Here is a 27,145-nt window from a genome sequence, read left to right as displayed (position 1 = left end):
TCGAGTCCTTTGGTTAGGTTTTGTGTCAAGAGAGGGAGGTGGAAAGATGGGCGGGAGGGAGGTAGCAAAACTGTTCTCAATGGAACTATGTAAGTTAATATAGAATGGCAAAGGGATGTTTCTTCCAAGGAAGAAATTCTAAGGAAGGAAGGAAAGTGGAAGGGAAGGCAGCAGTTCTCAAAGTTTTGTGGTCAGGACTCCTTTACACTCTTGAAAATATGTTGAGGACCCAAGGGCTTTGGTTTATGTAAGATGTCTGTTGGTGTTTATCACTAGAAGTTAAATCAGAAATATTGAAAACATTAACTCTTTAAAAACTCATCATATATTGTTATAAATGCTTTTATGAAACAAAATTTTCTAAGCCAAAAATAGAATAGTAGCACAGTCTTACATTTTTTGCAGATTTCATTGATGTTTGGTCTGTCATTTGCTTTTGCATTTAATTTGTTGTATGGTATTTGCTTGAAATAATGTAAACAAAATCTAACTTCATACAGACACCTGGTTGGAAAAATTCTAGAATATTTTAATGGCATTTTAGATAATTGTGGATTTTTTTTTTTTTTTTTTTTTTGAGATGGGGCTCACTGTGTTGCCCAGGCTGGAGTGCAGTGGTGTGATCACAGCTCACTGCACCCTCAGTCTCCTGGGACTCAGGTGTAGGCCATCTTACCTGGCTAATTTTTTGTATTTTTTCTAGAGCTAGGGTTTTGCCATGTTGCCTAGGGTTCTTTTTTGATACTCCATCAAAACTTGGTCTTTCTTGAACTTTGGATCTTTTACCCTTGCGTGATATAACATCATGCATTGGTCATTTAGATAATAATGGTTCACCGAGATCTTCTAAATGTTGATACATTTGATTTTACAGTTTCAATATACATTCATCAATATTGCCATCAATGTTATCAGGATATACTTGGAAAACAGTGGTGGATACAAGTTTTCAAAAACTAATTTTTTGTTCAAAAACTTGCATTTTATTATAGCTGTTTTATTATTGAATTTTATTATGGCCTGTCTGTTGTTTTTCTTGAAATGACAGAATCTTATTTTTTGAGGAAAATCCGAAAACAAGTTGCAATAACATTGTCAATCATCCTTTCAAGTAAAAATGGTATTCCATTAAAGTGGTTAATTCAGTTCACGACTTAGTCACACAAGGGTTTTTTCTCAGGCAGTCTGTAGGAATGCTCCTATGTACTTCCCATTTCATCACTTGAAATACTAAAAAGACATATTCAAGATTAAGATGTAGTAAAATTTTCACTGCTTTATCATAGACATTCTTTTTATTTTTGAGACAGGGCCTTGTTCTGTCACCCAGGCTGGAGTGCAGTAGCGTGATCACAGCTCACTGGAGACTCGACCTTCTGTGCTCAATCAACCCTCCTGCCTCGGTTTCCCAAGTAGCTGGGACTGAAGGCATGCAACCACCATGCTTAACTAATTTTTGTATTTTTTTGTAGAGATGGGGTTTCACCATGTTGGCCAGGCTGGTCTTGAACTCCTGGGTTCAAGTGATCCTCCTGTCTTGGCCTCCCAAAGTGCTGGGATTACAGGCATGAGCCACCATTCCCAGCCTTATTGTAGACATTCTTAAATGAAACTGATCTTTTGTTGCTCTTCCTTTTTAAACCTTTCCTGTGCATAGTGAAGAATACCATGACTACTAGTAGTTTGGTGTTACCGCCTTTATTTGTGCTAAAGTGCCAGCATTTTTATCCACCATTGTGTCTTCACCCTCACAGCATATGTCAACATGTTAATATTCTTGTAAAAATAGTTTGGACCTGGGGGTCTGAGGGGCCCCACTTTGGGAACCATTGAAATAAGTACTTAGATCTACAGTGTATCATATCTTTCCATCTACAAGATTAAAAACATGATTTCAGTTGTTTTTCTAATTTTCTTAATATGGTTTTGAGGGGTTTCAGTCCAGAGTGACAACATATATGTTGCTTGGCTTATGCTGAAGTTTACTAGACAAATACTAACCTAATAAAATGAGATCCTAAGTGTAGTTGCAGTTTCTTTAGCCTAAGGAAAAAGAAACTTAAAAACTAAAACAGTAAAAATGGTCCAGATGGTGTATTCCCAACGTGTGCTGAAAAATTTGAGTAAGAAAATGCAGTACTCAGTAAGTAGTGTTCTTTAAGAACAGGATTAATTCTGAAGAGTTTCTCATTTAGCCTGTAAAGAGATTTGGGGCACAGTAAGAGTTAGAGGAATGAGAATAGTAAATAACCCATTATTGACCAGGTATATTATTAATGATGTCCTCCATCAATACAACTTATTCTTAAAAGAACATTTGTCAAAATTCTTTAAAAATATTCAGTTTCTGTGGCTTCAGCTATAAATCATAGTTCTCAAAGCAGTGTTTCCTAAAATTGTTTCTGCAAAATTGTTTTCCATGTTGTTCTGAACCTAGTTGTTCTGAAGCTAATATATAATAATAATGGTTTTCCCCCAATTTATAATAGAAAAGCATACAAAGTAACAGAGTAAATGTCTGTTAGTAGGTGAAAGCACATAATGCTTAGTTCGTTAGCTTTTTTCAAAAATCACATGTATTTAAAAAGATATGGGCCTGGCGTGGTGGCTTATGCTTGTAATCCCAGCACTTTGGGAGGCTGAGGCGGGCGGATCATGAGATCAGGAGTTCAAGACCAGCCTGGCAAACATGGTGAAACCCCATCTCTACTAAAAATACAAAAAATTAGCTTGGCATGGTGGCATGTGCCTGTTATCCCAGCTACTCAGGAGGCCGAGGCAGGAGAATCGCTTGAACCTAGGAGGCGGAGGTTGCAGTGAGCCAAGATTGCGCCACTGCACTCCAGCCTGGGCCACAGAGCAGGACTCCGTCTTGAGGTTAAAAACAAAATGCGTGTGTGTGTGTGTGTGTGTGTGTATGTAGTAATGGCATTTCTTGGTAGTACTTCGTTTGTGTGATAGGTTAAAACATTAGAATTTTATGGTGTTTGAATTAGTTTTCTCTTTCTCTGTAACAAATTTAGCAGCTTAAAGCAACAAACATCTCACCATTTCTGTGGGTCAGGATTTTGTGCAATTTATCTTGGGTTCACTGACTTGGCCTCTCACCAGGCAGTGAAGGTGTTGGTGGCAGCTGTGATCATCCTAAGGCAGGATAAGGAGAGAATCAGTCTCCAAGCTCACTCATGTAGATGTTGGCAGGATTTATCTCACAGGCTGTTGGACTGGGCCTTTGTTTCTAGATGGCTTTTGGTCTGAGGCCTTTTATAATCCCTTGCCATGTGGGCCTCTCCATAGGGCACCTCATCACATGGCAACTGGTTTCCATCAGAGGGAGCAATGGAAAAAGCAGGAGAAGGGTGACCAAGGCAGACATCATAGTCTCTTGGTAGCCTGATCTCAGAAGTGATGTTATTACTTTTGCTGTATTCTCTTTGTTAGAAGTGAGTCCCTAGGTCCAGGGGTGGGAATGTTTACAAGGGTGTGAATGGCAGGAGGTGAAGGTGATTGGGGCCATTTTAGAGGCTGCCTACCAATGTTGAAGAAAATCATTGACTTCTATGAGCTGTAGCAACAGACAGTGCTATGCAAGGAGAATAGCTGTCTCAAAAGTCCGGCCTCTCACATGGTTTTTAACGTGTTGTCTTTTCCCCCATACATTTTGTTTAAATCCGTGGTCATCTTGCCATTTAGTGGTGTGGTTTAATTGCATATTTGGGTTAGTCTGTATGTAAATGTTTAACATAGGTGTCTCTGTGTTAAACAGGAATCCTATCCATCTTCTTCACCAATATGGTTTGTGGACTCTGATGACCCAAATCTGACATCAGTTCTGGAATGTCTAGAAGATACTAAGAACAACAATTCGGTAAGAAAACAAGCCAAGCTATTTTCTTTTTTCCTTATGAACATTACATATAGAAATTAAATGTTAAGAGATAATATGATATAAAAGCACGATTAATGATTATAATCTTGTAGGAATTAAAGAGTAGGTTTTTTTTTGTTGTTGTTGTTGTTGTTGTCTTTCAAATTCTGTTTACTACCTGGTCTTTTTTATTTCCCACATGTATAACCTTAATTTCGATTATGAATTAGGGATCTCTTTTTCCCTGAAATCTAACCATTAAGCCAAATCAAGCATTTTGGGTAGAGATCACTAGCCAAGATGGGAAGCAGAAAAAAGACCAAGGTGGAAGTGAAGGAAGAGATGGGGAGAATGACACCAGAACTAGTATGAGGGAATTGCCTTTTCTTTCAAGGTCTGTAAGTGCAGCAAAAGTCAAAGGTATTCAAATATAAAGTTTTATTTTTGTTTTTAGTATATAAAGAAATATAACTTCTGTGTTGTAAAAATTTTTAACACTTTTTTTCTTGATTATAAAACTCATGAGCAAGCATTGTTGAAAAAATTAGTAAAATATAGACAGGAAAAAAATATTAAAATCTCCCATAATTTCTCTACCTAATATAACCACTGTTGACATGATGGTTATTTTCTACCAGTATATATTTTTTCTTTGCTAGTAAAATACATATAACTTTATACATATGTTTAAATAGTTGAGGTCATATTCTATATTGTTTTATATCAGTTTAAAACACATTTACTGGCTGGGTACGGTGGCTCACGCCTATAATCTCAGCACTTTCGGAAGCTGAGGCGGGCGGATCACTTGAGGCCAGGAGTTCAAGATCAGCCTGGCCAACATGGTGAAACCCTGTCTCTACTAAAAATACAAAAATTAACTGGGCATGGTGGCACATGCTTGTAATCCCAGCTACTTGGGAGGCTGAGGCAGGAGAATTCCTTGAACTTGGGAGACAGAGGTTGTGGTGAGCCAAGATCACACTACTGCACTCCAGCCTGGGTGAGACTCCGTCTCAGGAAAAAAAAAAGAAAATTACTGTATTTTCCCATGATATCATAAAGTCTTTATAGAAAAATAATCCTCATTATTTTCGGCTGACATGATTGGTTACCTAAAAATATTCAGAGGAACCAACTGGAAAAAAGAGTTTTTAAGATTACTGGTTAAAAGGTCTGTTACATAAAAGTTAATAGCTTTCCACAATTTTAGCTATAATCACATAGAAGATACAGTGATAAAGTATTTTTTCAAGTATTTCAACAAAAATTAAATACCTAGGAATCAACTTAGATGTGCAGGACTTTTATCAAGAACACAACAGTTTTGCTGAGTGGAAGGAAAGATTTGCGTTCTGTGTTCCTGTATGAGCAGATCTCATGTTATAAATATGTCACTTATCACCATGTCTTCATATTCGTAAATGTAATTTCTGCTGGGTGCAGTGGCTCATGCCTGTAATTCCAGAACCTTATGATGTTGAGGCAGGCAGGTTGCTTGAGCTCATGAGTTCAAGACCAGCCTAGGCAACATGGTGAAACCCCGTCACTACAAAAAATACAAAAATTAGCAGGGTATAGCCATACACACTTGTAGTCCCAGCTACTGAGGACGCTGAGGTGGGAGGATCAGTTGAGCTTGGGAGGCAGAGATTGCAGTAAGCCTAGATTGTGCCTCTGAACTCTAGCGTAGGTGACAGAGTGAGACTGTCTCAAAAAAAATATATGTATATGTATGTGTGTGTATACATATATGTATATATAAAATACATAATACGTATATATACCCATATGTATATATGTGTATATGTATGTGTGTGTATACATATATGTATATATAAAATACATAATACGTATATATACCCATATGTATATATGTGTATATGTGTGTGTGTGTGTATATATATGTAATAAATTTCAGTACAAATCCCAGCAGATTTATTTTTGGAAGTTAACAAAATGACTCTAACGTTTAAAAGAGTAAATGATAAAAAAAAAAAAATAGACTTGTTCAACCAGATGTTCAATAAAATGTTGTGTACTAACCCTGTTCCAGACAGATAAAGGCAATGGAAATTTAGAACCAGAGTCATGCAAATGAGAATTTAGCGTAAGGTGAAGGTGGTATTTTAACTTAATAAGGAAAGGACAGATTATTCTGTAAATAGTCTTAGGAAAACTATTTGAGGAAGTTTGAGTCTCAACTCTGATTTTTGTCAAAATAAGTTATAGTTGGTGTAAACACATCTATTCTTAAGAACAGAAGGCTGGGCGTGATGGCTTACACCTGTAATCCCAGAACTTTGAGAGGCCCAGGCGGGTGGATCAGTTGAGGTCAGGAGTTCAAGACCAGCCTGGCCAACATGACGAAACCCCATCTCTACTAAAAATACAAAAATTAGCCAGGTGTGGTGTCATGTACCCGTAATCCCAGCTACTTGGGAGGCTGAGGCAGGAGAATTGCTTCAACCTGGGAGGCAGAGGTTGCAGTGAGCCGAGATTGTGCCACTGTACTCCAGCCTGGGCGACAGAGCAAGACTCTGTCTCCAAAAAAAAATATTTTAAGAGTTAAGGCTGAGGCTTAGCACAGTGGTTCATGCCTGTAATCCCAGCACTTTGGAAGGCAGAGGTGGGAGGATTGCTTGAGCCCAGGAGTTTGAGATCAGCCTGGGCAACATAGCAAGACCCTCTTTCTCTTTCTCTCTCTCTCTCCATATATACACACACAAACACACACACACACACACACAGACACACACACACACGAGTTAAGGTTTGTATGGAGAGCCATGAAGGTAAGAGGTAAAAATTAAAAGTTAGATGGACACATGTTTACATCCCCAGCAAGGGGGTTGATGGGAAAGAATGGCAGACATAGTTCTGTTACCGCTACCTCCTTTTAGGAAGTTGCTTCAGAAGATCTAAAGATAATGGTTTTATAATAGCAAAAATGAGTTACTTTTCAGTGTCTAAAATATTAAGTAAATATGTTCATAAGGTTAAATGAAATAGGATATAACATTGGGCCTAGTTTTTTAAAAAGTGAATATATTTACATGAAGGAGAAAACAACTCACCTCCCACTCTTACAGCCTCTGCCAGTTTATCATAGCCTAGTTTCTTAAGAGAATAAGCTGCATGTCTTCACCTTTTTTCACTGAAGTTATTATAATCTGGATTGTACCTTCATTGTTGCACTAAAATTTATCTCCTAGTTGCCAAAACTAGTGGCACCTCTCTTAGTCCCCAAATTGACCCCTCTGCAGTATTTTGATACTGTTGATTGTTCCCTTGTTGAAACATTCCTCCATTCTTAATGTCCACCAATAAAGAGTTGGTTAAATAAAAATTATAGTGTATAGTTTTACAATAGAATATTCTGTTGTAGGCAAAAAAGAAAAAAAAAAACCAGCCAGTCTTTCCATAAGAGCATATGCAAAGTTCTAAGATACATTAAGTGAAAAAGCAAGGCATAAAATATTGTGTATAATTGGCCCCTTTAGTATACAATGTGAAACAATCTATATGCTTGTTTATACTTTTTACTTTCCTGGTGGGTACAGGAAACTTAATAGTAGAACACAATTTAAAAAATACTGGCTTCTGTGTCAGGCTCTGTGATAATTGTGATAATCTAATGGAACTTTCATCGGGTTACTGTCTTGTTTTGATCTTATCACCCTGCCTTGGTCTCCTCCAATCTCTTCTTCCTTGGCCTACTTCTTTCTTCTCTTCTCATTCTGTGCTTTCTCCGAGTAATCTTTTACTCCCATTACTTTAGTCATGACCTCTGTTCTAGGGATTCCTAAATCTGTATTTATCTCCAGCTTCAAACCCATATATCTGTCTGTATATCATATATGTTAGGGAATCTCACTTGGAGTGCCATGGGTGTTCAAAATGATGACATTTAAATTTGCATTTACCCACCTCCTAGCACTCTATCAGCCCCGTGTTTTTCCTCGATAATTCTCCTTGTGATTGTGAGTGGGGAAAAAATGAAATAATCCAACTAGTCCCCCATGCCTAAACCTGGGAACTGTCGTAGTGTTCTTTTATATACTACCGTTCTCTGACCTCCCCCCGCCAAACTAGTAATTTTCTAAGACCTGACCTTCTGAATGTCTCTTACAATTTTCTCTGTGATCTCAGTTTCTTCCTCCCATCCCTCAAATGCTTTTTTGGTGTGTGGGGGAAGGGAGGAAAATTGAAATTCCTGGAAAATGTACTACCCTGTCTTTCTTGTTGCTTGGTATGACTCCACTACCCTGCTGCCTCACTCCCCAGCACTCCTGGAGCCCCTCACGTGCCAGAGGTCAGAGTGTCTAGGTCTGTGTCCAGATCGCCTTGTGTCATCTTCATTATGCACTTAGCACACAATAGAGCATATTGGGTGGATATCAAATCCACACTGGAGCTTGGTTTCCTTTTAAGCATGAAGATTTTTGTTGGATCCTAATTTACCATTCAACCTTCCTCATTTCCATTTGCTCCATTGTCCACTTTGGGAAGGCTTATTCTTTGCTTCGTTAACCCATTCTAATCCTGTGTCGTCTTTCTTTGTCCTTTGTAAACCTGCTTCTTTCTCTTCATCTCTTTTCTTGGTCAGAGCCACCTAGGAAACTGTTCCCGACTAAGTGAAGTGAGTTGCCTTATTAGATCCCATTTGAGTCACCTTATACATTGAAAAACATTTTAAACAATGAAAACCATACTTGTACACATGATTTACCTTGCTTATTTGTTTAAAGCAAATATGCTTACAAAACAATCTGGACTTAAACATGGAAATTTACAGTTATTCTTTGCAGTTTTCCTAGTGAATTATTGTTATTTTTTAGACAGACACTTAAGAACCTACTAAGTATCAAGTGTTTTATAGGTTTCATTAATCTTTACCATTCTGGGAAAGTTTTCACTTCTTTGTTTTACAGATGGGGCAGACTCATACTCAGGGAATTAGATACGATATCCAAGGTCATCTATCAGATTGCCAGGCTCTGTCTACTAGATCACATTTGCTTCTGTACTTTTAAATGAATATGTCTAGAATATATAATTTTATAATCCATCTGTAACAGCACTGCCTGTGTGTGTCTGGGTTATTTTTTCTGTTTTTTTTTTTAATTTTTATTTTTTTTGGTAGCCTCATTAATGCATTAATGTTCTCTTGTCTGAAGTTGTAAGTTTCTCAGAAAACAGGTTAGCAGTGAGAAATTGGACAATGTCTGGAACTTCCTTCTTCTGCCCTTATTGTCATTCTGCTAGGTATCAGTTGTAGTGATTATACCCCAAGCCACAGTAACTTTCTTATACTAGAGGATCCTGAAAATATTTTAAAGACTACCTTTTAAATCTGTAAGCTGCAGTTGAGCAGTAACAAACTTTTTCATTTCCTACTGGATTGATTACAGTAGTCATAACATTATTGATGTCTTCTAAGGGCTCTTTAACATAATGCTTATTTACTGAAATGTGTTTTGTAGCTTCGTCAGCAATTGAAGTGGTTGATATGTGAACTCTGCAGATTATATAACGTTCCTAAGCACCTGGATGTTGAGATGCTAGATCAACCACTACCCACGGGTCAGGTAAAGTAAAAATTCTCTAGCGTTCAAGAGCTAAAATAAATTGTCTCAAGCAAAAGTCAAACTAGGATGATTTTTCTTTTTGTTATTCAACTTGTTTAGAAGTTAGTTTCTTTTTTGTTCCTATTGTTTTGTTTGTTCTGTTTTAGGTACTAAAAATAAACTTTACATTCTTTGGAGCTGCTGGTATTTACTATACAGGCAAATAGTTGCCCTTCTCCCTACCACCACCTTTTTGTTAATATTGCTGGTTTCCCTAAATGCTCTTGCTTCTTTCATTGTTTGTCTTTGGTTATTCAATTTCCTTCACCTGGAAATGTCATCTCCTTAAGTCTGTCTATGCTTTTTAAGAACTAACCCAAATGTTATCTCCTGCAAGCAACAGAAATTTCCACTAGTTCATGACCACTACTAACTTCATTCTGAATTTACCTATTTAGGCATCAGTTATTTATTTTTTTACTATAATACATGATAATTTAGCTCTTATACCACCCACTTACCACTCACCTCCCTTTCCTCAAATATTATCTTTAGTCATGTAAGTAATCACTAATTATCATTAGGACTTTGTAGAGTAAAGCCAAGTTTTCTAGAATATTTAGGATAGGATATTTCCTTTCTTGGTGCAGCTTTTAGTTTTGCAGTATCTTCCTCATAATAGTAATTTTTAATTTAAAAAATTATGTTGTAGCCCTTTCTGTGAGGTTTCCCTTTCTTCTGAAGCCTTTGGCTCCCCTTGCCCATCTTGGCAGGTTTTTCTTTGGGTTGGCTGTGCAGATGCCATCTTGAGGTTTTTCTCATCTGCTCTCCTGCAGTAGATCCATTGTTTCTTGGATCTCATGCCATCTTTTGTGGCTTACCCTTTCTCATTTTGCCTGACTAGGTAAAACCCTAAGAAAGCATGGAGCAGTACGTTTTCTGAGCTGTAGCTTCTGAAAAAATACTGTCCAGTGTTTGGGTTTTGGAGCCAGACCGAGATAGGTTTGAATCTTGGTTCTGCTACTTATTGGCTGTATGCCCTTGGGCTGATTCCCTAATTGCTCTGTGCATCAATTTTGAATTGGCAAAATGGGAGAACCAGTAATAGTATTAGTACCTATGTTTTTGGGGAACTATGAGGATTAAATGAGTTGGTACAAGTAAACCATTTAAAACAGTGCCTGGTGCATAGCACATCCCCATCAATGTTCACTTCTGTTATATTCTACCCTCCCTCATACTTGATTGATAGTTTGGTTGATTATATATTTCTGGGTTGAAGATAATTTTACCTTAGAATTTCAAAGTCTGTGCTGTTGTCTTCTAACCAGTCGTGGTGGTGAAGCCTCATGCCATTCTGAGTTTCAGTCATTTATGTATGGCTTTCTCTCTGGAAGCTTTTAGGAGTTTGTCTTTTCCTTGGTGTGCTGAAACAGCACAACATTATACTTAGTGTGGGTCTTTTTTCACTCACTGTACTGTGTACACCAAATGGATAGGCTTATGGATAGGCTCTTTCAAATTTGGAACCTTGAATCTTCTCATATTTTTGTTGTTAACTTTCTCCTTTCCATTTTATTTGTTCGTTTTGAAGTATCTGTTAATGGGATTTTAGACCTCTTGTCTTGAGTCTTGTATCTCATATTATTTCTGAATTATTTTTCTTTAATTTTAAAATCTAGAATATTTTTCTTTCAACTTTTGGAAATTTTATTTGGACAGTCATAACTTTAAGTTTTATTTATTATTGCTTAACCAATTATCCCAAAACTTAATAGCATAAAACAACAAATTTGCCTGTCACTATTGTATGACTTAACTGGGGCTAGTTGGACAGGTTTTCTGCTGGTCTCATTTGGCACCTCTCACTGTGTGGTTTAGATGGTGACAGGGACTGGTCATCTGGATGCTCAGCTGTAGTGGATTGTCTGAGATGGCTTCTTCGCCCACAGGTCTGCTGCCTTGGTGTTTCTTCATCTGGCCTCTCTGCGTAGCATGTCATCCTCTCAGGCCTGTTCGTGTGGCTTCTCATTCTCCAAGAGGATAGTCAGTTCCTATTTTTGGCTTCCAGAAGCACAGAAGTGGAACTGCCAGGTGTTCTTAAGGCTTACATCTGGAACAGGTCCAATATCATTTCTACCAAATTCTGTAGGTTAAAGTGAGTCTCGGGGCCCACCCAGATTCATTGTGGGATGGGCCCATCCAAGGACGAGCCCTGAGTTCTAGAAACCTTTTCTTCACTGATTATTTTTTATTCATATTCTATTTTTGTTTTATGGATGTAATATATTCATAAGTGTCTTTAAGGAGCTATTTTGATACTTTGACCCTCTCCCTAGCATCTCTTTTTTCTTTAATACTTTTTTTCTTAGTTTATTTTGGTCTTTTTTTTTTTTTTTAAACCTTTCCTCAAGTATGTATTCTATGTTGCTCATCATTTGTAGTCTTTTAATTCCCCTTTTTGTTCATATTTGAGAGAGGTACTAAAAGACTGATTGGGAGCCTGGGTGTGGTGGCTCACACCTATAATCTCGGTGCTTTGGGAGGCCGAGATGAGAGGATCACTTGAGCCCAAGAATTAAGACCAGCCTGGGCAACATATTGAGACCCTATCTTTACAAAAATAAAAAATTAGGTGGGTATGATGGCACCTGCCTATAGTCCCAGCTATTCAAGAGGCTAAGGCAGGAGGATCACTTGAGCCTGTGAGGTTGAGGCTGCAGTGGGCTGTGATCATGCCAGTGTACTCCAGCCAGCCTGGGTGACAGAATGGAACCCTATCTCAAAAAAAAAAAAAAAAAAAAAGACTGAAAGACTGATTGGGAGTTCTTCGTGGCCAAGACTTGTCAACTGATAGCTTTTAGTGGGAATTTAGGCTGATTCCCAATTGTTATTCCCTACCCCTCTATCTTATCTCCTGGTGCAATCATAAATGGTGGCTGGAACTACTCCATTCCTCTGGATATGAAATCTGTGTTTTCTTGCCTGGGGTGGATGTATGTTTGCTTGGGTTCTGCTTAAGGAGATGTGGTAGAACAGTGTTTCAGGGCCTGGAAAATGTATTCTGTATATAGGCTTTTGTTAATCTGTTTACAGTGTTGCCTATCTGTCTCGCTTTCTGGGGTACCTAGTGTCTGAGTCTAGAGCCTCTTCAGGGTGCTGTGAGATAAATTTGCCTCCTTGTTATCGATATCCCCCTAACCTCCACCTTTGTGGGCTTTGCTCCATTAATTAACCATTTTCCATTTACTGTCATTGTCTAGAGGTGAGTTCTCGTCTGCTGGTAACCGCATTCCTTTTTTGTAATTGTGTGTTTATTCTTCACCGTAATTTTAGTGGAGTCTCAGGACAAAGAGCAAATGGGAGAAATATGTGTTCAGTATTCACTTTTCCCTCTGTGTTTTTTTTTTTTTTTTTTTAATAGAGTCTCTCTGTTGCCCAGGCTGGAGTGTAGTGGCACGATCTCAACTCACTGCAACCTCCGCCTCTGGGTTCAAGTGATTCTCCTGCCTCTCAGCCTTCTGAGTAGCTGGGATTACAAGCACATGCCACCACAGCCAGCTGATATTTTATAAACATCTATGATCACCTGGCCAGTTTTTTTTTTTTTTTTTTTTTTTTTCTGAGTTGGAGTCTCACCTGCCGCCAAGGCTGGAGTACAGTGGCGTGATCTCGCCTCACTGCAGCCTCCGCATCCTGGGTTCAAGCAATTCTCTTGCCTCAGTCTCCCCGGTAGCTGGGATTACAGGTGTGCGCCACCACACCTGGCTAATTTTTTGTATTTTTTAGTAGAGATGGGGTTTCGCTATGTTGGCCAGGCTGGTCTCGAACTCCTGACCTTGTGATCTGCCCGCAGCCTCCCAGAGTGCTGGGATTACAGGCGTGAGCCACTGCCCCTGACCCCTCACTTTTCCTTCTGTAGGACATTTGCAGCTTGTGTTTTTCACTGAATATCACATGGCCTTAATGCATAGAGAGCTAGCTGGTTTTTCATGATTATGCCCATGATTCTATGTAGGAATTTAACTTGTGAATTCCTAATTTTAAATCATCCTTGCATTTCTATAGTAAACACCATTAGAATGGATATGGTAATATTTTATTTTTGGATTTTTACTTCTGTATTAAGCTTATAGTTTGTTTCCTTTTAGGCTCTTATTTCAGTATCAAGGGTATGCAGGGCTGACTTTGAAAGCTTTACATCTTTGTTTCTAAGATCTAGGATGTAGATCTAGTTTACACAGTAATTTTCAACTGGAGATTTTTGCCTCCCATGGGACATTTGAAAATATCTGGAGCCATTTTTGGTTTTCACAGCTAATCATGGTAGGGGGTGCTGTTGGCATTTCTTGGGTAGAGAGGATGTCACTAAACATCCTACAACACACGGGAGAACCCTCCACAAAGAATTGTCTGGCCCAATATATCAATATTGCTGAGGTTGAGAAACGGTGGTTTAAATAAAACTCCAATCTGGAGGATGAGTCTTTGACTGTCTTTTTCCTTTTTCTATGTATTGGTCTCCAGATTTTCCTCTTCAGTTTTAGTAACTGTAGATTAAAAAAAAAAAATGATCGCTTTATGTATACTTCTAAGCTGTTGCATCATATTCACATGTGGCTGTATGCCATTTTCACTTCAAAAGTTTTATCTTGATTACTTTTCGAAGGCTCGGCTGTTTTATTATATTAGTCTTGCGAAAGAATCCTCCTTTAGTTTTATTTTTTAAATCTAGTGTTTTCTTTTTCATTTTTTGCTTATGTCTTAATTCCCCTTTTTATTTTGCTTTTTCTGGTTTAGTGGATTAATGTAATTTAAATTGCTTTTTAAACAAACATGTAAGGGTATACATTTTCTTTGGGTGCTGTTTGAGTTTATTGCACAAGTTTTAAAATCTATTTTCCAAGTAATTTTATTCCATCATTCATTCACATTGCCATACTATTAAAACTTTTTATTGTGAGAGATAAAATGTATTGAAAATATGTAAAACATAAGCTTAGTGTAACACATAATTAGAGTGAATACTTGGAAACCAACACCTAGCCAGCACCCAGGTGAAGAGAAAGGAACATTGCTTGCACTGTGGAAACCTTCTGCAGGCTTCTTCCCGATCACTGTTCCTCTATACGCTTATCTTTCCTTACGTTTCTCTAGTGTTATCACTCATGTATGCATCCTTGAACAATACAGTGTAGTGTTGCCTATTGTTGAACTTCTGAAAATCATACTATATGTATTATTTCTTTTTTTTTTTTTTTTTTGAGACGGAGTCTCGCTCTGTCGCCCAGGCTGGAGTGCAGTGGCGCGATCTCGGCTCACTGCAAGCTCCGCCTCCCGGGTTCACGCCATTCTCCTGCCTCAGCCTCCCGAGTAGCTGGGACTACAGGCGCCCACAACCGCGCCCGGCTAATTTTTTGTACTTTTAGTAGAGACGGGGTTTCACCGTGGTCTCGATCTCCTGACCTTGTGATCCGCCCGCCTCGGCCTCCCAAAGTGCTGGGATTACAGGCGTGAGCCACCGCGCCCGGCCGTATTATTTCATTTTTGTTGTGCTCAACATTGTGTGTGAAATTTGTTCCTATTTTGTGTAGCTATAGTTGTTTTGCATTGCTGTATTTATTCCATTGTTTGAATACACCCTACCATTTATCCCCTTGACTAGATACAGACATGTGGGTTGTTTCCAGTGTTGTTAGGAACAGCGAATGCTGCTGTGATCATTCTTGTCTGTATTTCATTGTACCCCGTGCCAGCGTTTCTCTGGGGTACATACTTAAGGGCGTGAGGATCAATTTCTTCTTTTACTCAAGAGTTATCTAGGAAAAAAAACTTTTTAAAAAGCATTTTCAGGTGGCTTTTCAGTTATTTTTAGTGCATCAATATGGTCAGAGAATATGGCCTGTGACCTTTCAGCTGCATTATCAGCAATCGTTTAGATTTCACTATTGGTGTTAATGTTGTCTTTGCTTATTGTTGCTTCTTGTATTATGTCTCCTGCTCCCTGCCCCTCAAGTATATCTCTGAATAATATCCTGTTTTTTTGTTTTGTTTTGTTTTGTTTTTACCTAGAAAGCATTTGCAGGGATGTGTATGGAGAGCGTCCCTTGAATACTTACTGTCTGTTATCATTTGTTCAACAAATATCTGACTCTGTATAAAGTATTCCACATTGGTGTGGAGAATCTGGAGGTGAACATACACAGACATGCTTCCTGTATTGATGGAGCTAGATATAGAATTCTGAGTTCATAGTTGAGTCTATTCCCAGTTATTTACACTTCTATCTTCTGATATTTGTTACAAATGAAAAGTCTGATGCCTATCTCATTCTTACTTCTTTCTGTTTATGTTATTTTTTCTTTCTGGTAGTTGGTATGATTTTCTCTGTAACTGTAAAGTGTGGGGGTTTTACTTTTCAGTATTCCTTTTTTTTTTTTTTTTTGAAACAGGGTCTTGCTCTCTTGCCCAGGCTAGAGTGCAGTGATGTGATCATGGCTTGCTGCAGCCTCTACCTCCTGGGCACAAGCAGTCCTCCCACCTCAGCCTCCTGAGTAGCTGGGACTACAAGTGCGCTCTGCCACCATGCACGGCTAATTTTTAAAATTTTTTTGTGGAGATGGGTTTTCACCATGTTGTCCAAGCTGGTCTCAAATTCCTGGGCTCAAGTGATCCTCCTGCCTTGGCCTCCCAAAGTGTTACAGGCATGAGCCACTGTGTCAGGCCTTCAGTATTCCTTTGGGGCATTCAGAGCCACTTAATATTCTAAAGTCTTTATTTAGCTCAGCAGCACTTATCTCTTTTCTTTCTTTTTATTCCCCTTCATCCTCTGGATGAATGTTAGATCTCTATATCTTTGATGTCCCTGAACTGTTCTCTTACTTACGTCTCTTCTGTTTTTTCCCCCATCTCCTTTTTTTCTCTGTTCTAAGGGAATGTCACTGTTTGGTTTTCTTAATCATAAATGCCTTGTTGGGTCAAGTGCATAGTACTCTGGCCCTTCTACAAGTGGTTTTTTGGGGGTGGGAGAGGGGATCTTATTTTTACTTTGTAGAATTGTGCTTGCATAGTAATCTGTTTATTTTGTGGATGCAGTATCTTCTCAATTACTACTAAAGATCCCAATTAGGTTTTAAAATTCTATTTATTTCCTTCATTAGTAATGCTTCAGATCATTTGTGCTTATTTGACTTGGCACTTTCCTTTCAGATTGCTAATTTTCTTCAGCTCACTGGTGATACATGGTTATCTCTTCATTTATAGATGAGATATACCATTGATCAGTATCCGTTGTTGATCTGAGTGTCTTCAGAATTGTCACTCTTTTCTGCTGTGGCCTCCCCCTCCTGGTTTGCAGACCTGTGCTCTTCCTGTGGCATGAGGATGGGGAGGTGGTGGCTGGTGAGCTTTCTAGCTCTTGAGCTAAAAGGAAGAGGCCGAGTCTGTTAGAAGATTTTGCTGCTGCGTTGAGTTATATTCAAACACTCTGTCTTTTCTCTCTGGTTTTGAGACTCATAGAGGCCATCAAGATAGAGTTCCTATCTAGGAGAGTGATCCTTACCAACTGTAGATGAGACAAGTACAGTAAAGAATGTCTGATTCTTCTGAAAAAAAGTGGTCCCTCCATTATTTGGATTGAATTTGTGACTTTCTCAAGCCCAGCAGTCTGATTCCATCTCCTTTGTATCTTCCAGCATGTCCTTATAGTTTTGGTTCACTAAGAGTATTCTCCTTGTATTTGTTGTTTTTCTGCTGCTGCAGCAGACTTACTCTTTTTTTGTAAAATTCTGTCATTTCAATGGGGTTTTGAAAAGAGGACCAGGCCACATCTTGAAATGAAATTCATCTTAGGACTTCCCAAGCTTAACTCACTTTTTGTTTTGATTAAATTACTTCCCCTTTTTGAGGTGGTGGGAGCTCAGCTTTCTCATTTTAAAATGAAGGATAGTAACTGGGCTGATGGTGACAGACCCGGATGCATGTGATAATCACCTCAGAGAACTTTTGAAAAACAGATTCTCTGGGTCAGCTTTGAAATTGGCATTTCAAAAATGCTCTTTCAATCACTGATGCAACCAAACTCTTTGGGACTTTTAGGCTAGGTATATAGTCTTTAGATACCCAGAATAGTTTGACTTGGAATATAACAATTTAGGGAAATGAAAAAGGGGAGAATTACATTTTGGAAGCTGCTTGCTTCCATTTTCCATTTAGTTTTTAGAAGACAATGTCTAAAGAGATGCAGATTTAAAGGAAATACAAATTAATTCTGCATAGGTATGTTTATCTACATGGAATTCTCCAGCTGACTAATCCAGAAGAGTTCTAATACCCTCCGTGATCATGGGTTTGTTTTTCTTGAGAATTATTCCATCAGAGTATCTAATAACAGATGCTTAGATACTGTTGAGACCTTTGTTGGTCTTACTTGATCTCTGGATCCTAGTTTCTTGATCTTTTACATATTCTGTGTTCTAACCTGAACTGGCCTTCATGGTTAAAGATGCATGTATAAATAGTGTCCTGGCCAGGAAGCTTATCTTTTGAACTTTGCCAAAAATGAATATGAAGGCCCTTCCTAAAACCCCATCAAATTCATTTCTGAACTTGATAAATTGTAAATTGTGTAAATTGATAAGTTGTGTCTTGTAGAGAAGTATTTTGTAGTAAAATGTTTTTAAAAAGAAAATTTGCTTTTTAGTGAGGTGGTCATTTCATAATTCTTAGTTTTGTGAAATGTCTATCAATAACACATCTGACCTTTCAAAATGTAAGACAATTGAATTTATGTAATAATTCAGGCTTTCCAAAGTTAAAAAGGTAGCTATTTTAAGGAATCGGTAGTTTGGGAGATTTTATTTTAAATAAGCCATTGATCTTAGGCACACAGCCGTACAAGTAAAATGTTTTCTTATTTTAAATTAGATTATGTTTTAACATTTTTTTCTGTTTTGCTTTGTATTTGATTGCTTTTCTTTATTCCTGAGGCATCCATTAAGTTGAATTGTTCAAAATTGTTTCATTTTTAAAAGCTGATAACTTATTTGTTAGTCAAAGCTGGATTTAAAGATAAACATTTTAATTTTAATAAACTGGTAGTGGGACTGCAGTGACAGTTGGTTGAGAGTTTGTCCCTAAAGCTATGGCACCAGTCTTTAATGTACTCAGCCTGTGCATATTTGTTCTGTGTAGCCGTGGCAGATTCATTCTTTGTTTCAGAATGGGACAACAGAAGAAGTGACTTCAGAAGAAGAGGAAGAAGAAGAAGAGATGGCTGAAGTAGGTATTTTATATAAAATAAGAGTTCATAAATGTCTTCATTTTTGAACATTTGAGTAATTCTTAAATCTTTTTTATAGACTGCTATTAATGTGGAATAATTGAAAGCACATTGTATTTGGAATGGAATATAATTTCCCAACTCTGGCTTTACCTTTAATGATATGCCTTTGAGGAAATTTATCTGAATTCTTTGGATTTGATTTCTTGGAAAACAAAAGCTCTTAACATTTAGCACTAAAATTATATTTATATTTAATATTGATCACTACTTAATCTGTATTTGGTTATATTTAGGAAGAGGAACTACTGAGTTTATAAAACTTATTTGCATAAAAGGAGAATTTGAGAACATTTTAGGGACTACTCACCAGAAGTAGTGAAACTGTCTCTCATTGAAAAATCATCAATGAATTTTGTCTTAATCTGGTTTACACTATTTTAACAGAATACTGGAGACTGGGTAATTTATAAAGAACAGACATTTATTTTCTCACTGTTCTGAAGTCTGGGAGGTCCAAGATCAAGATACCAACATTTGGCGTCTGAGGACCTTCTTGTTGCATCCTCTCACATGGTAGAAGGCAGAAGGGCAGGAGAGCAAGCTAGTCCAGTGTGTGAAGCCTCATTTGTAAGGGCCTTAATCCCATTAGGGAGGAAGAAGCCCTCTTGGCCTAATCACCTCTTAAAAGTCCTACCTCTTAATATCACATTGGCCAACACCTGAATTTTGGAGGGAGCACATTTAAATCATGGCAAATTTAGTAGAGCTCATTCCAAAGACATTGAGCTTAGGCCAGTTGTCAGTCATGGATATAATTTTAGATGTTTTCAAGCTCTGAAACTTTGCATTTAAAATCAAACTTCAGAACAAAGATCTTTGTTTCTGCGTTGACCAAATAGAAGATATATGGATTCCATGATCTTGATTTAAAAAAAAAAAAAAAAATTTTTTTTTTCTGTTTTGGGTCTTAAAATCAATGTATGCTTTTATTTTCTTAATTTGGAAATTTTTAATCTAAAATATACTTTTAGAATGCTTCAGAACTAATGAAGCAGTGTTGTAGACTTGTTTTGGTTTTTTGAGACAGGGTCTCACTGTGGCGCAGGCTGGAGTGCAGTACTGTAATCGTGGCTCACTGCAACCTTGAACTCCTGGACTCAAGCAATCCTCCCACCTCAGCCTTCTGAGTAGCTGGGAGTACAGGCATGTGCCCCATGCCCAGCTTTTTAAACATTTTTTATTGTAGAGATAGGGTCTCATTCTTTTGTCCAGGCTCATCTCGTGAACTCCAGACCTCAAGTGATCGACCACCTTGGCCTCCCAAAGTGTTGGGATTATAGACGTGTGCCACTGTTCCTGGGTATAGGCTTGTTTTATGAGTCTGGGAGTAAAATACTCTTAAAATTGTCCAGTTAGAATAAGAATTTGTTTTAATGTTTTTATGCAGTTTAGCTTAGGTGGAATAAACTGCATGAAAACGTTAAACCTTTTCTGTGGGTCCAGTATACCATGAAGCAGCCATTGTACTAAAGTTCATGAACTTTTTCTTTTTCCCCTCACAAGCTAATAAACAAGGGGCTGCAACATTGAGGGAAAACTAGAAAGGAAGGAGAATGGACTTTGGAGATGTCAGATTAGGACAGTTGGAAAGAAGATATTCTAGGCTCCTAAAATAATATGGGAAGAGGCTCAGAACAACCTTGGACATAGTGTGTTTGGGTTCATTGGATACTTTTCTTTTGAGAAGGAGTGTTGATGTGTTGAAGTCATGAAAAAACAAGATTGGCTAGAAAAGGCAAATGGTTAAAAGTCTTGAATTCGAGACAGGTGTGTTTCTATTTGGTGTGATTTTTGATAGGAAGGCCTTAAGCACGGAATAGTGTGCTGAGGATATTTTAGAAAGATAATGTTGAATTCTGTTTGGGATGTGCTGATTAATACTCAGGGAAAGTAGTTTTGTGGATGGGAGCATGACTGAGGTTGAAGGTATAGGAGGAAATATAGGCTAAAGGCATTTGTGAGAATTGTGAGAAAAACGTGTAGGATGGAAGATTGGTGCTGAAAAGTGCACACAGGGAGAAGGGAGCTCCATGAAGTATGGAGTCATGGGCAGAGTTTGAGTGAGAACAGAACATTAATAGGGCTTGAAGAGATGGCATTCCAAAAAGAAGGCTGTGGAGGTGAAGGCTGCAGTGAGCCGAGATCTTGTCACTGCACTCCAGCCGGGGCAACAGAGTGAGACTCCATCTCAAAAAATAAAAAAATAAAAAAACCAAAAAGGAGGCCTATTGAATGGATAGAAGGTAGTCATTAACCTGGTCTAGAAGTCAGTGAATTAGCCTGCTTGGGAAAGAAAAAAGTCGAGATGAGTATAAACTACTCCTTTAGAGATTTTGGCAATTGAAGTAGAGAAGTAAGGTAATTGCAAAAAGTTAGGATTTAAATTCTGCATAGATTTATATATGTGTAAGAACAAATAGTATGGGAAAGGAGGGAGCAGAATGATGTGAATAAAGATACTGGTCTAGGGGTATTCAAATTCTTTTTTTTTTTTTTTTTTTTTTTTGAGATAGTCTTGCTCTGTCACCCAGGCTGGAGTACAGTGGCATGATCATAGCTCACTGCAGCCTCAAACTCCTGGGCCCACATGATCCTCCTATCTCAGCCTCCTGAGGACCTGAGATAAAGTTCTTTTTCTAACTTTTTTTCTAGTTATAAATGTCAATAGATGCTTACTACATAAAACTTGGAAATCAGGGGAAGGCATTAAATGTCTCCAGAGATAACTAAAATTAACTGAAATTAATATTTCAATATAAGTTCTTCTGGTCTTCCTTTTTCTGTGCTTATTTCAGCATAATTGAAATTCTTTCTTTTTTGTGTTCTGTTTTTCATTTTAAAGTTTTTCGATACAGGAGAAATTATGCTATGTTAGTATTTCAGTGGCCTCTTAATATTTTGCTATTTTTGCACATGCAGATTTTGTGTTTGTTTTTGTGGTTGCAAGGTTGAAATAGGTGTCTTTATGCCTAAATTAGTGTTTACAGTTTAAACTAGTTTCTTAGAATACAATTCTAGAAGTTGAGTTTCTGGAACAAACTAAGAACACTTTGGGTTCTTGACACCTGCTGCTAAACTGTTTTAAAGGTTCCTCTTAATAGGAGATTTAGAAGATGGCTTATTTGGTAATAATTATGATTTTGTAAAGCTTTTAAATCTGCTTTACCCAGAGTCTAGCTTTTAAATAAAATATAGGATATAAAAGGTGGGAGCCTCTTGAATGGAATGGGGGGGGGCTTTTTCTCTCTCCCCATAGAATAGCTATATTTTGTTTCTTGTCCCTCATTAAGTCAAGAGTAATTTAATGTTATTTTGGCATAAGAAATTGCTGAAGAAAAATAGCTTGAATAAGCTAACATTTTTCTTCTTTTTGCAGGATATAGAAGACTTAGATCACTATGAGATGAAGGAAGAAGAGCCTATTAGTGGGAAAAAGTCAGAGGATGAAGGAATTGAAAAAGAAAATTTGGCAATATTAGAGAAAATTAGGAAGACTCAAAGGCAAGACCATTTAAATGTAAGTGTGTGTAGATATGTAGAACCTGGACTTTTGTGGTTAAATAATTATAGTTTATAAGGCAATTCATTAACATGCCGACCTCAGCTGCCCTCCTCCTCCATTCCTGCCTTAGTGGTGGACTCAGTCATACGTTTTTAAAAACAGGGTCTTGCTCTGTCACCTAGGCTAGAGTGCAGTGGCACATAGTTCAGTGTAGCCTTGATCTCTCAGGCTCCAGTAATCCTCCTGCCTCAGCTTCCCAGGTAGCTTGGACTATAGGCATGTGCCACCGTGCCAGGCTAGTTTTTTTTTTATTTTTAGTAGCGATAAGGTCTCTCTGTGTTGCCCAGGCAGGTCTTGAACACCTGAGTTCAAACGATCCTCCCATGTCAGCCTCCCAAAGTACTGGGATTGCAGGCAAGAGCCACCGTGCCTAGCCTTAGTCATATGTTTTGTTGCTGTAGATTACATTTCTTATCTATGGATAGCCACTTTTTACCCTGTTCATCTGCTCTTCACATCCTGGAACCACCTGCTGATCCCTGTACGTGCCCCTTTCCGGCCTGTTTATGCTGTTTTCTCTGCTTACCTTCCTCCCATGGGATCTGTATATTCAAATTCATTCTCTCCTACAAAATATAATTCAAGTTCTTTCTCCTTGGTGAAGGAGACTTTGGTCTGTCCTACTCTGACCCAACCAAAAGTAATTTTTCTCTTTTGACTTATCTTTTTTTTTTTTTTAAATGAAGTCACGCTCTGTCTCCTGGCTGGAGTGTGGTGGCATAATCTCAGCTCACTGCAGCTTCCACCTCCCAGGTTCAAGCAATTCTTCTGTCTCACCCTCCCGTGCAGCTGGGATTATAGGTGTGCACCGCCACACCTGGCTAATTTTTGTATTTTTAGTAGAGACAGGGTTTCCTCATGTTGGCCAGGCTGGTCTTGAACTCCCAACTTCAAGTGATTCACCTGCTTGGGCCTTCCAAAGTGCTGGGATTACAGGTGTGAGCCACCGTGCCCGGCCACAACTTAATTATCTCTTTTACATGAAGCAGCAGGATGTGAAAGGAACACTGAGTTTGGTGACAAACACACCTTTTATGGTTTCACTTTCCTCAACTCTAAAATACGGCTAGATAGTACATACCTTTTGGATGATTGCTATCAAAAATAAATGAAAATGATGTGTATATATATAAAATGTTCAGAGTAGGGAAACATCAAATGATTGAACACTTACTACTTCCTGCCTTATATTAGAGCTGTTGACCAACTCCATGAAATCTGTGTAGCAGTTAGTTTGTCTTGGGCACAGGTTCCCGAAAACAGGGAATGAATTGTTAGGCAAGTAGATGCCAAATGTTGAAAACAGGTAGATTACTCTCCCTCCTTCAATCTTATTTCTATATTAATCTAATTTATAATTTTTAGTAGAGCAAAGAAGTTTAGTCAGGCCCCAATATCTTGATTACTTAAAAAACAAAGTTTGTGTCATTTGAATTAATGATAACTGTACTTTGTGTCTTGTGATCAATTCCAGTTTGAGTTATAGTCAAAACAACTATAAATTATTGAACACCTTTGCATGACCGATACTATGCCAAGTACTTTATACTTCATATATCTTCACATTTAGTCTTCATAGCCACCATGTGAATTAGGTACTCTTCATATTTTAGAGATAGGAAAAACTTCTTATTTTGTAGATATGAAATGAGCTAGGAAACTTGATTTTTTCCTCCCCTTCAAAGTATAGTGCAATGTTTAAAATCTTTAATTTCACGTGACCAAAAAATAGTTCCGTTTATATTTAGTCTTACGATAAGATATTGATGTGTTTTCATCTTTAGAGATGTCCCTGCTCTGAAAAACTAAAACCAGTCGCATGTAGACACACGTTTCTCAGTGTCTTAATGTGCGAACTAGACCATCTGTGTAATATTCTTGCTTGCAGTCTTATGACTTAACATCTTTTTTTTTTTTATGAAGTCACTTTTTTTAATGAATGGAGCTGTATTTTAGTTAATAATGTGTCACCTTGAGTGTCTTATAGTAATTGCTGGGGTTTGGAATAGACTCATACTGAATTCTATACTATTGTGGAATCCATGGTGGTCTGGACATGTTGACTAGACTTTTTCACACGATAAGAAATAGGAAATGAACCAGACTTGTGCCTAGTTTTATATCCTCTTGAAACTTCATAATGCTTCATTTAATTGGACTTTTTTTACTTCTTAAAATGTTGAGGTTGGGTGCAGTGGCTCATGCCTGTAATCCCAGCACTTTGGGAGGCCGAGGCAGGCGGATCACAAGGTCAAGAGATTGAGACCATCCTGGCCAACATGGTGAAATTCCGTCTCCACCAAAAAAAAAAAAAAACAACCCCCCAAAATTAGCTGGACGTGGTGGTGCGCACCTGTAGTCTCAGCTACTTGGGAGGCTGAGGTAGAAGAATTGCTTGAACCGGGAGGCGGAGGTTGCAGTTGCGCCACTGCACTCCAGCCTGGGCGACAGGGCAAGACTCCATCTCCAAAAAAAAAAAAAAAGTTGAACGGTGATCCATTTTTGCTGTAATCTTTTAGATCAGGTTGAAATATCTTAAATCTTTACTTAGCTCAGCAGACCCTGGTAAACAGTGGCTTTTGTGTTTCAGGGTGCAGTGTCTGGGTCAGTGCAAGCTTCAGATAGACTTATGAAAGAGCTCAGGGACATATACAGATCACAGAGTTATAAAACAGGTAAGGATCTCTGGATCCCTGCTCTCCTTATGGTTCTTCTGCTCTTTTCTATTGTCAGATTATAAATGTCATTTCTTAAAACTGGACAGAAATGGAAATGTTTACTAGCTTTATTTTAGGAATGTGAAACTCAAATGCAATCAAGTTCCAAAAGATGTAAGAGTAAAATAGGATGAGTTTACTTGTTTTTCGGATTTTTAAAAAATGTTTTTATAAGTCCATTGGAATTTTGTCCTCTTCTTGAAAAGAGTGAACTCTTACATGTATTTTTATCTTCTGGCGAAAGCATGAGCAATATTGCTTGGAAAGTAAATAAGAGTAATACATTTCATTGTACAGAGAATGATTGCCAAGTTGATTTCTATGATTCCGCCCCCCCATTTTTGAAAGCAAGATAATCGACTCTTATTGTAGAGATAGTTATGTTATTACCTTTAAAATATGTAGGTTTTTAAAGTTTTTATTTCATTGTTTGACTTGAGTATTCTTACTCATTATGACTTGAATGTTATGGAATCTGTCGTAACTAGAGGTAAAATTCTCATATTGTTACAGATTCTAATAGTATTAAATAATGAGCCAAACTTTAATTTGAAAAGATAGCATTGGTTGGGTGCAGTGGCTCACACCTGTAATCCCTGCACTTTGGGAGGCCAAGGTGGTCAGATCACCTGAAGTTAGGAGTTCGAGACCAGCCTGGCCAACATGGCGAAGCCCTATCTCTACTAAAAATAAAAAATTAGCCGGGCGTGGTGGCGGGCACCTGTGATCCCAGCTGCTCAGTAGGCTGAGGCAGGAGAATCGCTTGAACCCAGGAGGCGGAGGCTGCAGTGAGCCAAGATTGTACCACTGCACTCCAGCCTGGGTGGCAAGAGTGAGACTGTCAAAAAAAAAAAAAAAAAAAAAAGCATTATGACCCATTCAAGAATTCTTAGTATGAACAAATCAAAATTAATTAGAACTTGCTTAAAAAAATAAAAACAAGGAAAAACCCTTGCTTTGTAGTGTGCAGGATAAGCCAAACTTGTTTCTGACTTATTAGAATTGTGGGTGTCCTTACAGTTTTTTGTGTAAGAAGTCTAAAAGTTTATCTGTAGAAACCTAATAAAGCACAAACATTTGAATACTGGTTTTATTTTTAAATGTTAAGTAATCATTTGTTTCAGCATTGTTTATATAGGAAAAAAACCAGATATTGGGTGGAATTTGTTAAAGCATATCCATAAAATAAACTACTGGAAAGTCATTAAAAAGATTGTGAATAGATTTAGGTATACTAACTTGGAAAAATGTCCCTGAAAGTTGAAGAGACATTATAAAACAACATACGTAGAAGGATTCCGTCTTTGTAGAAATGTATGTTCATGGAAGAAAAGTCTTAAGTACCTATGATTTTGCATAATCTTTTTTTTTCAGTCAGACTAAATGGTAAGCAGTTTTTCAACTCATTAAAGAATCTTCTCAATTGATGGCTGTAATGATCTGTTAAGGGCATAAGATACTCAGCTGCAGTGGTGTAATATTTACTATATAGCTTAGTCATTCCATGTTTTAAGAGAAAAATTCCTAGCTTTTGTTGACTATTCAGTTTATACATTTATACTATAGTAATAGTTATATGATCAAATGAAGAGTAGCTAACATGCTCTGTATCTTAACAGGGATTTATTCAGTGGAACTCATAAATGACAGTTTATATGACTGGCATGTTAAACTGCAGAAGTAAGTGACTTTTTAATGCTAACCCACCCTTCACAATGGTAGATTATCACAGTGGAGGCTATTTTCCTTCTAACTTGATACCTTTATACTATGACTTGTACTTAGAACTTTAGACCTTGTTTCTATAGAAATAGTTCTTAGGTTGTTTAAATGAGCTGTTTCTGAGGCTTAATAAAAAAGTGAGGAAGAGGAAGGACAGAAAGGAAGGACCAGCTGTGGGATAAAGTGTTTTATGGAGTTAGAGCAGGGGAACTTAGAAACAAAAGTATATTTAATAACTTCATGAGACTGTGATAACCAGTTTATATTTGAAATATATACAGCACTTTGGGAGATTGAGGTGAGAGGATCTCTTGAGCCCAGGAGTTTGAGACCTGCCTGGGCAACATAGCAAGACTTCATCTC

At 37.8% G+C, this 27,145-nt stretch overlaps 1 protein-coding gene across 7 annotated transcripts in view; it reads left to right on the top strand.

Annotated features, from left to right (window-relative positions):
• The window catches only part of LOC105491006 (ubiquitin conjugating enzyme E2 Q2), a 59,259-nt gene that overhangs the window by 7,885 nt on the left and 24,229 nt on the right, over positions 1–27,145 (top strand). For 4 of the 7 annotated variants that reach the window (XM_011757070.3, XM_011757067.3, XM_011757066.3 and 1 more), the window contains exons 2-7: positions 3,767–3,868; positions 9,355–9,459; positions 18,658–18,717; positions 22,158–22,298; positions 24,934–25,018; positions 26,680–26,740. In XM_011757070.3, the coding sequence (XP_011755372.2) occupies positions 3,767–3,868; positions 9,355–9,459; positions 18,658–18,717; positions 22,158–22,298; positions 24,934–25,018; positions 26,680–26,740 (554 nt within the window). The remainder of the gene's footprint in view (positions 1–3,766; positions 3,869–9,354; positions 9,460–18,657; positions 18,718–22,157; positions 22,299–24,933; positions 25,019–26,679; positions 26,741–27,145) is intronic. The other 3 variants (XM_011757069.3, XM_071100912.1, XM_011757071.3) reach the window with 2 other exon arrangements.

Source organism: Macaca nemestrina, chromosome 7 (assembly GCF_043159975.1).
Source record: "Macaca nemestrina isolate mMacNem1 chromosome 7, mMacNem.hap1, whole genome shotgun sequence".
Classification (NCBI taxonomy): Eukaryota; Metazoa; Chordata; class Mammalia; order Primates; family Cercopithecidae; genus Macaca; species Macaca nemestrina.
Note: the sequence above shows the minus strand (reverse complement) of the source record. Positions and strands in the feature narration are given on the sequence as shown.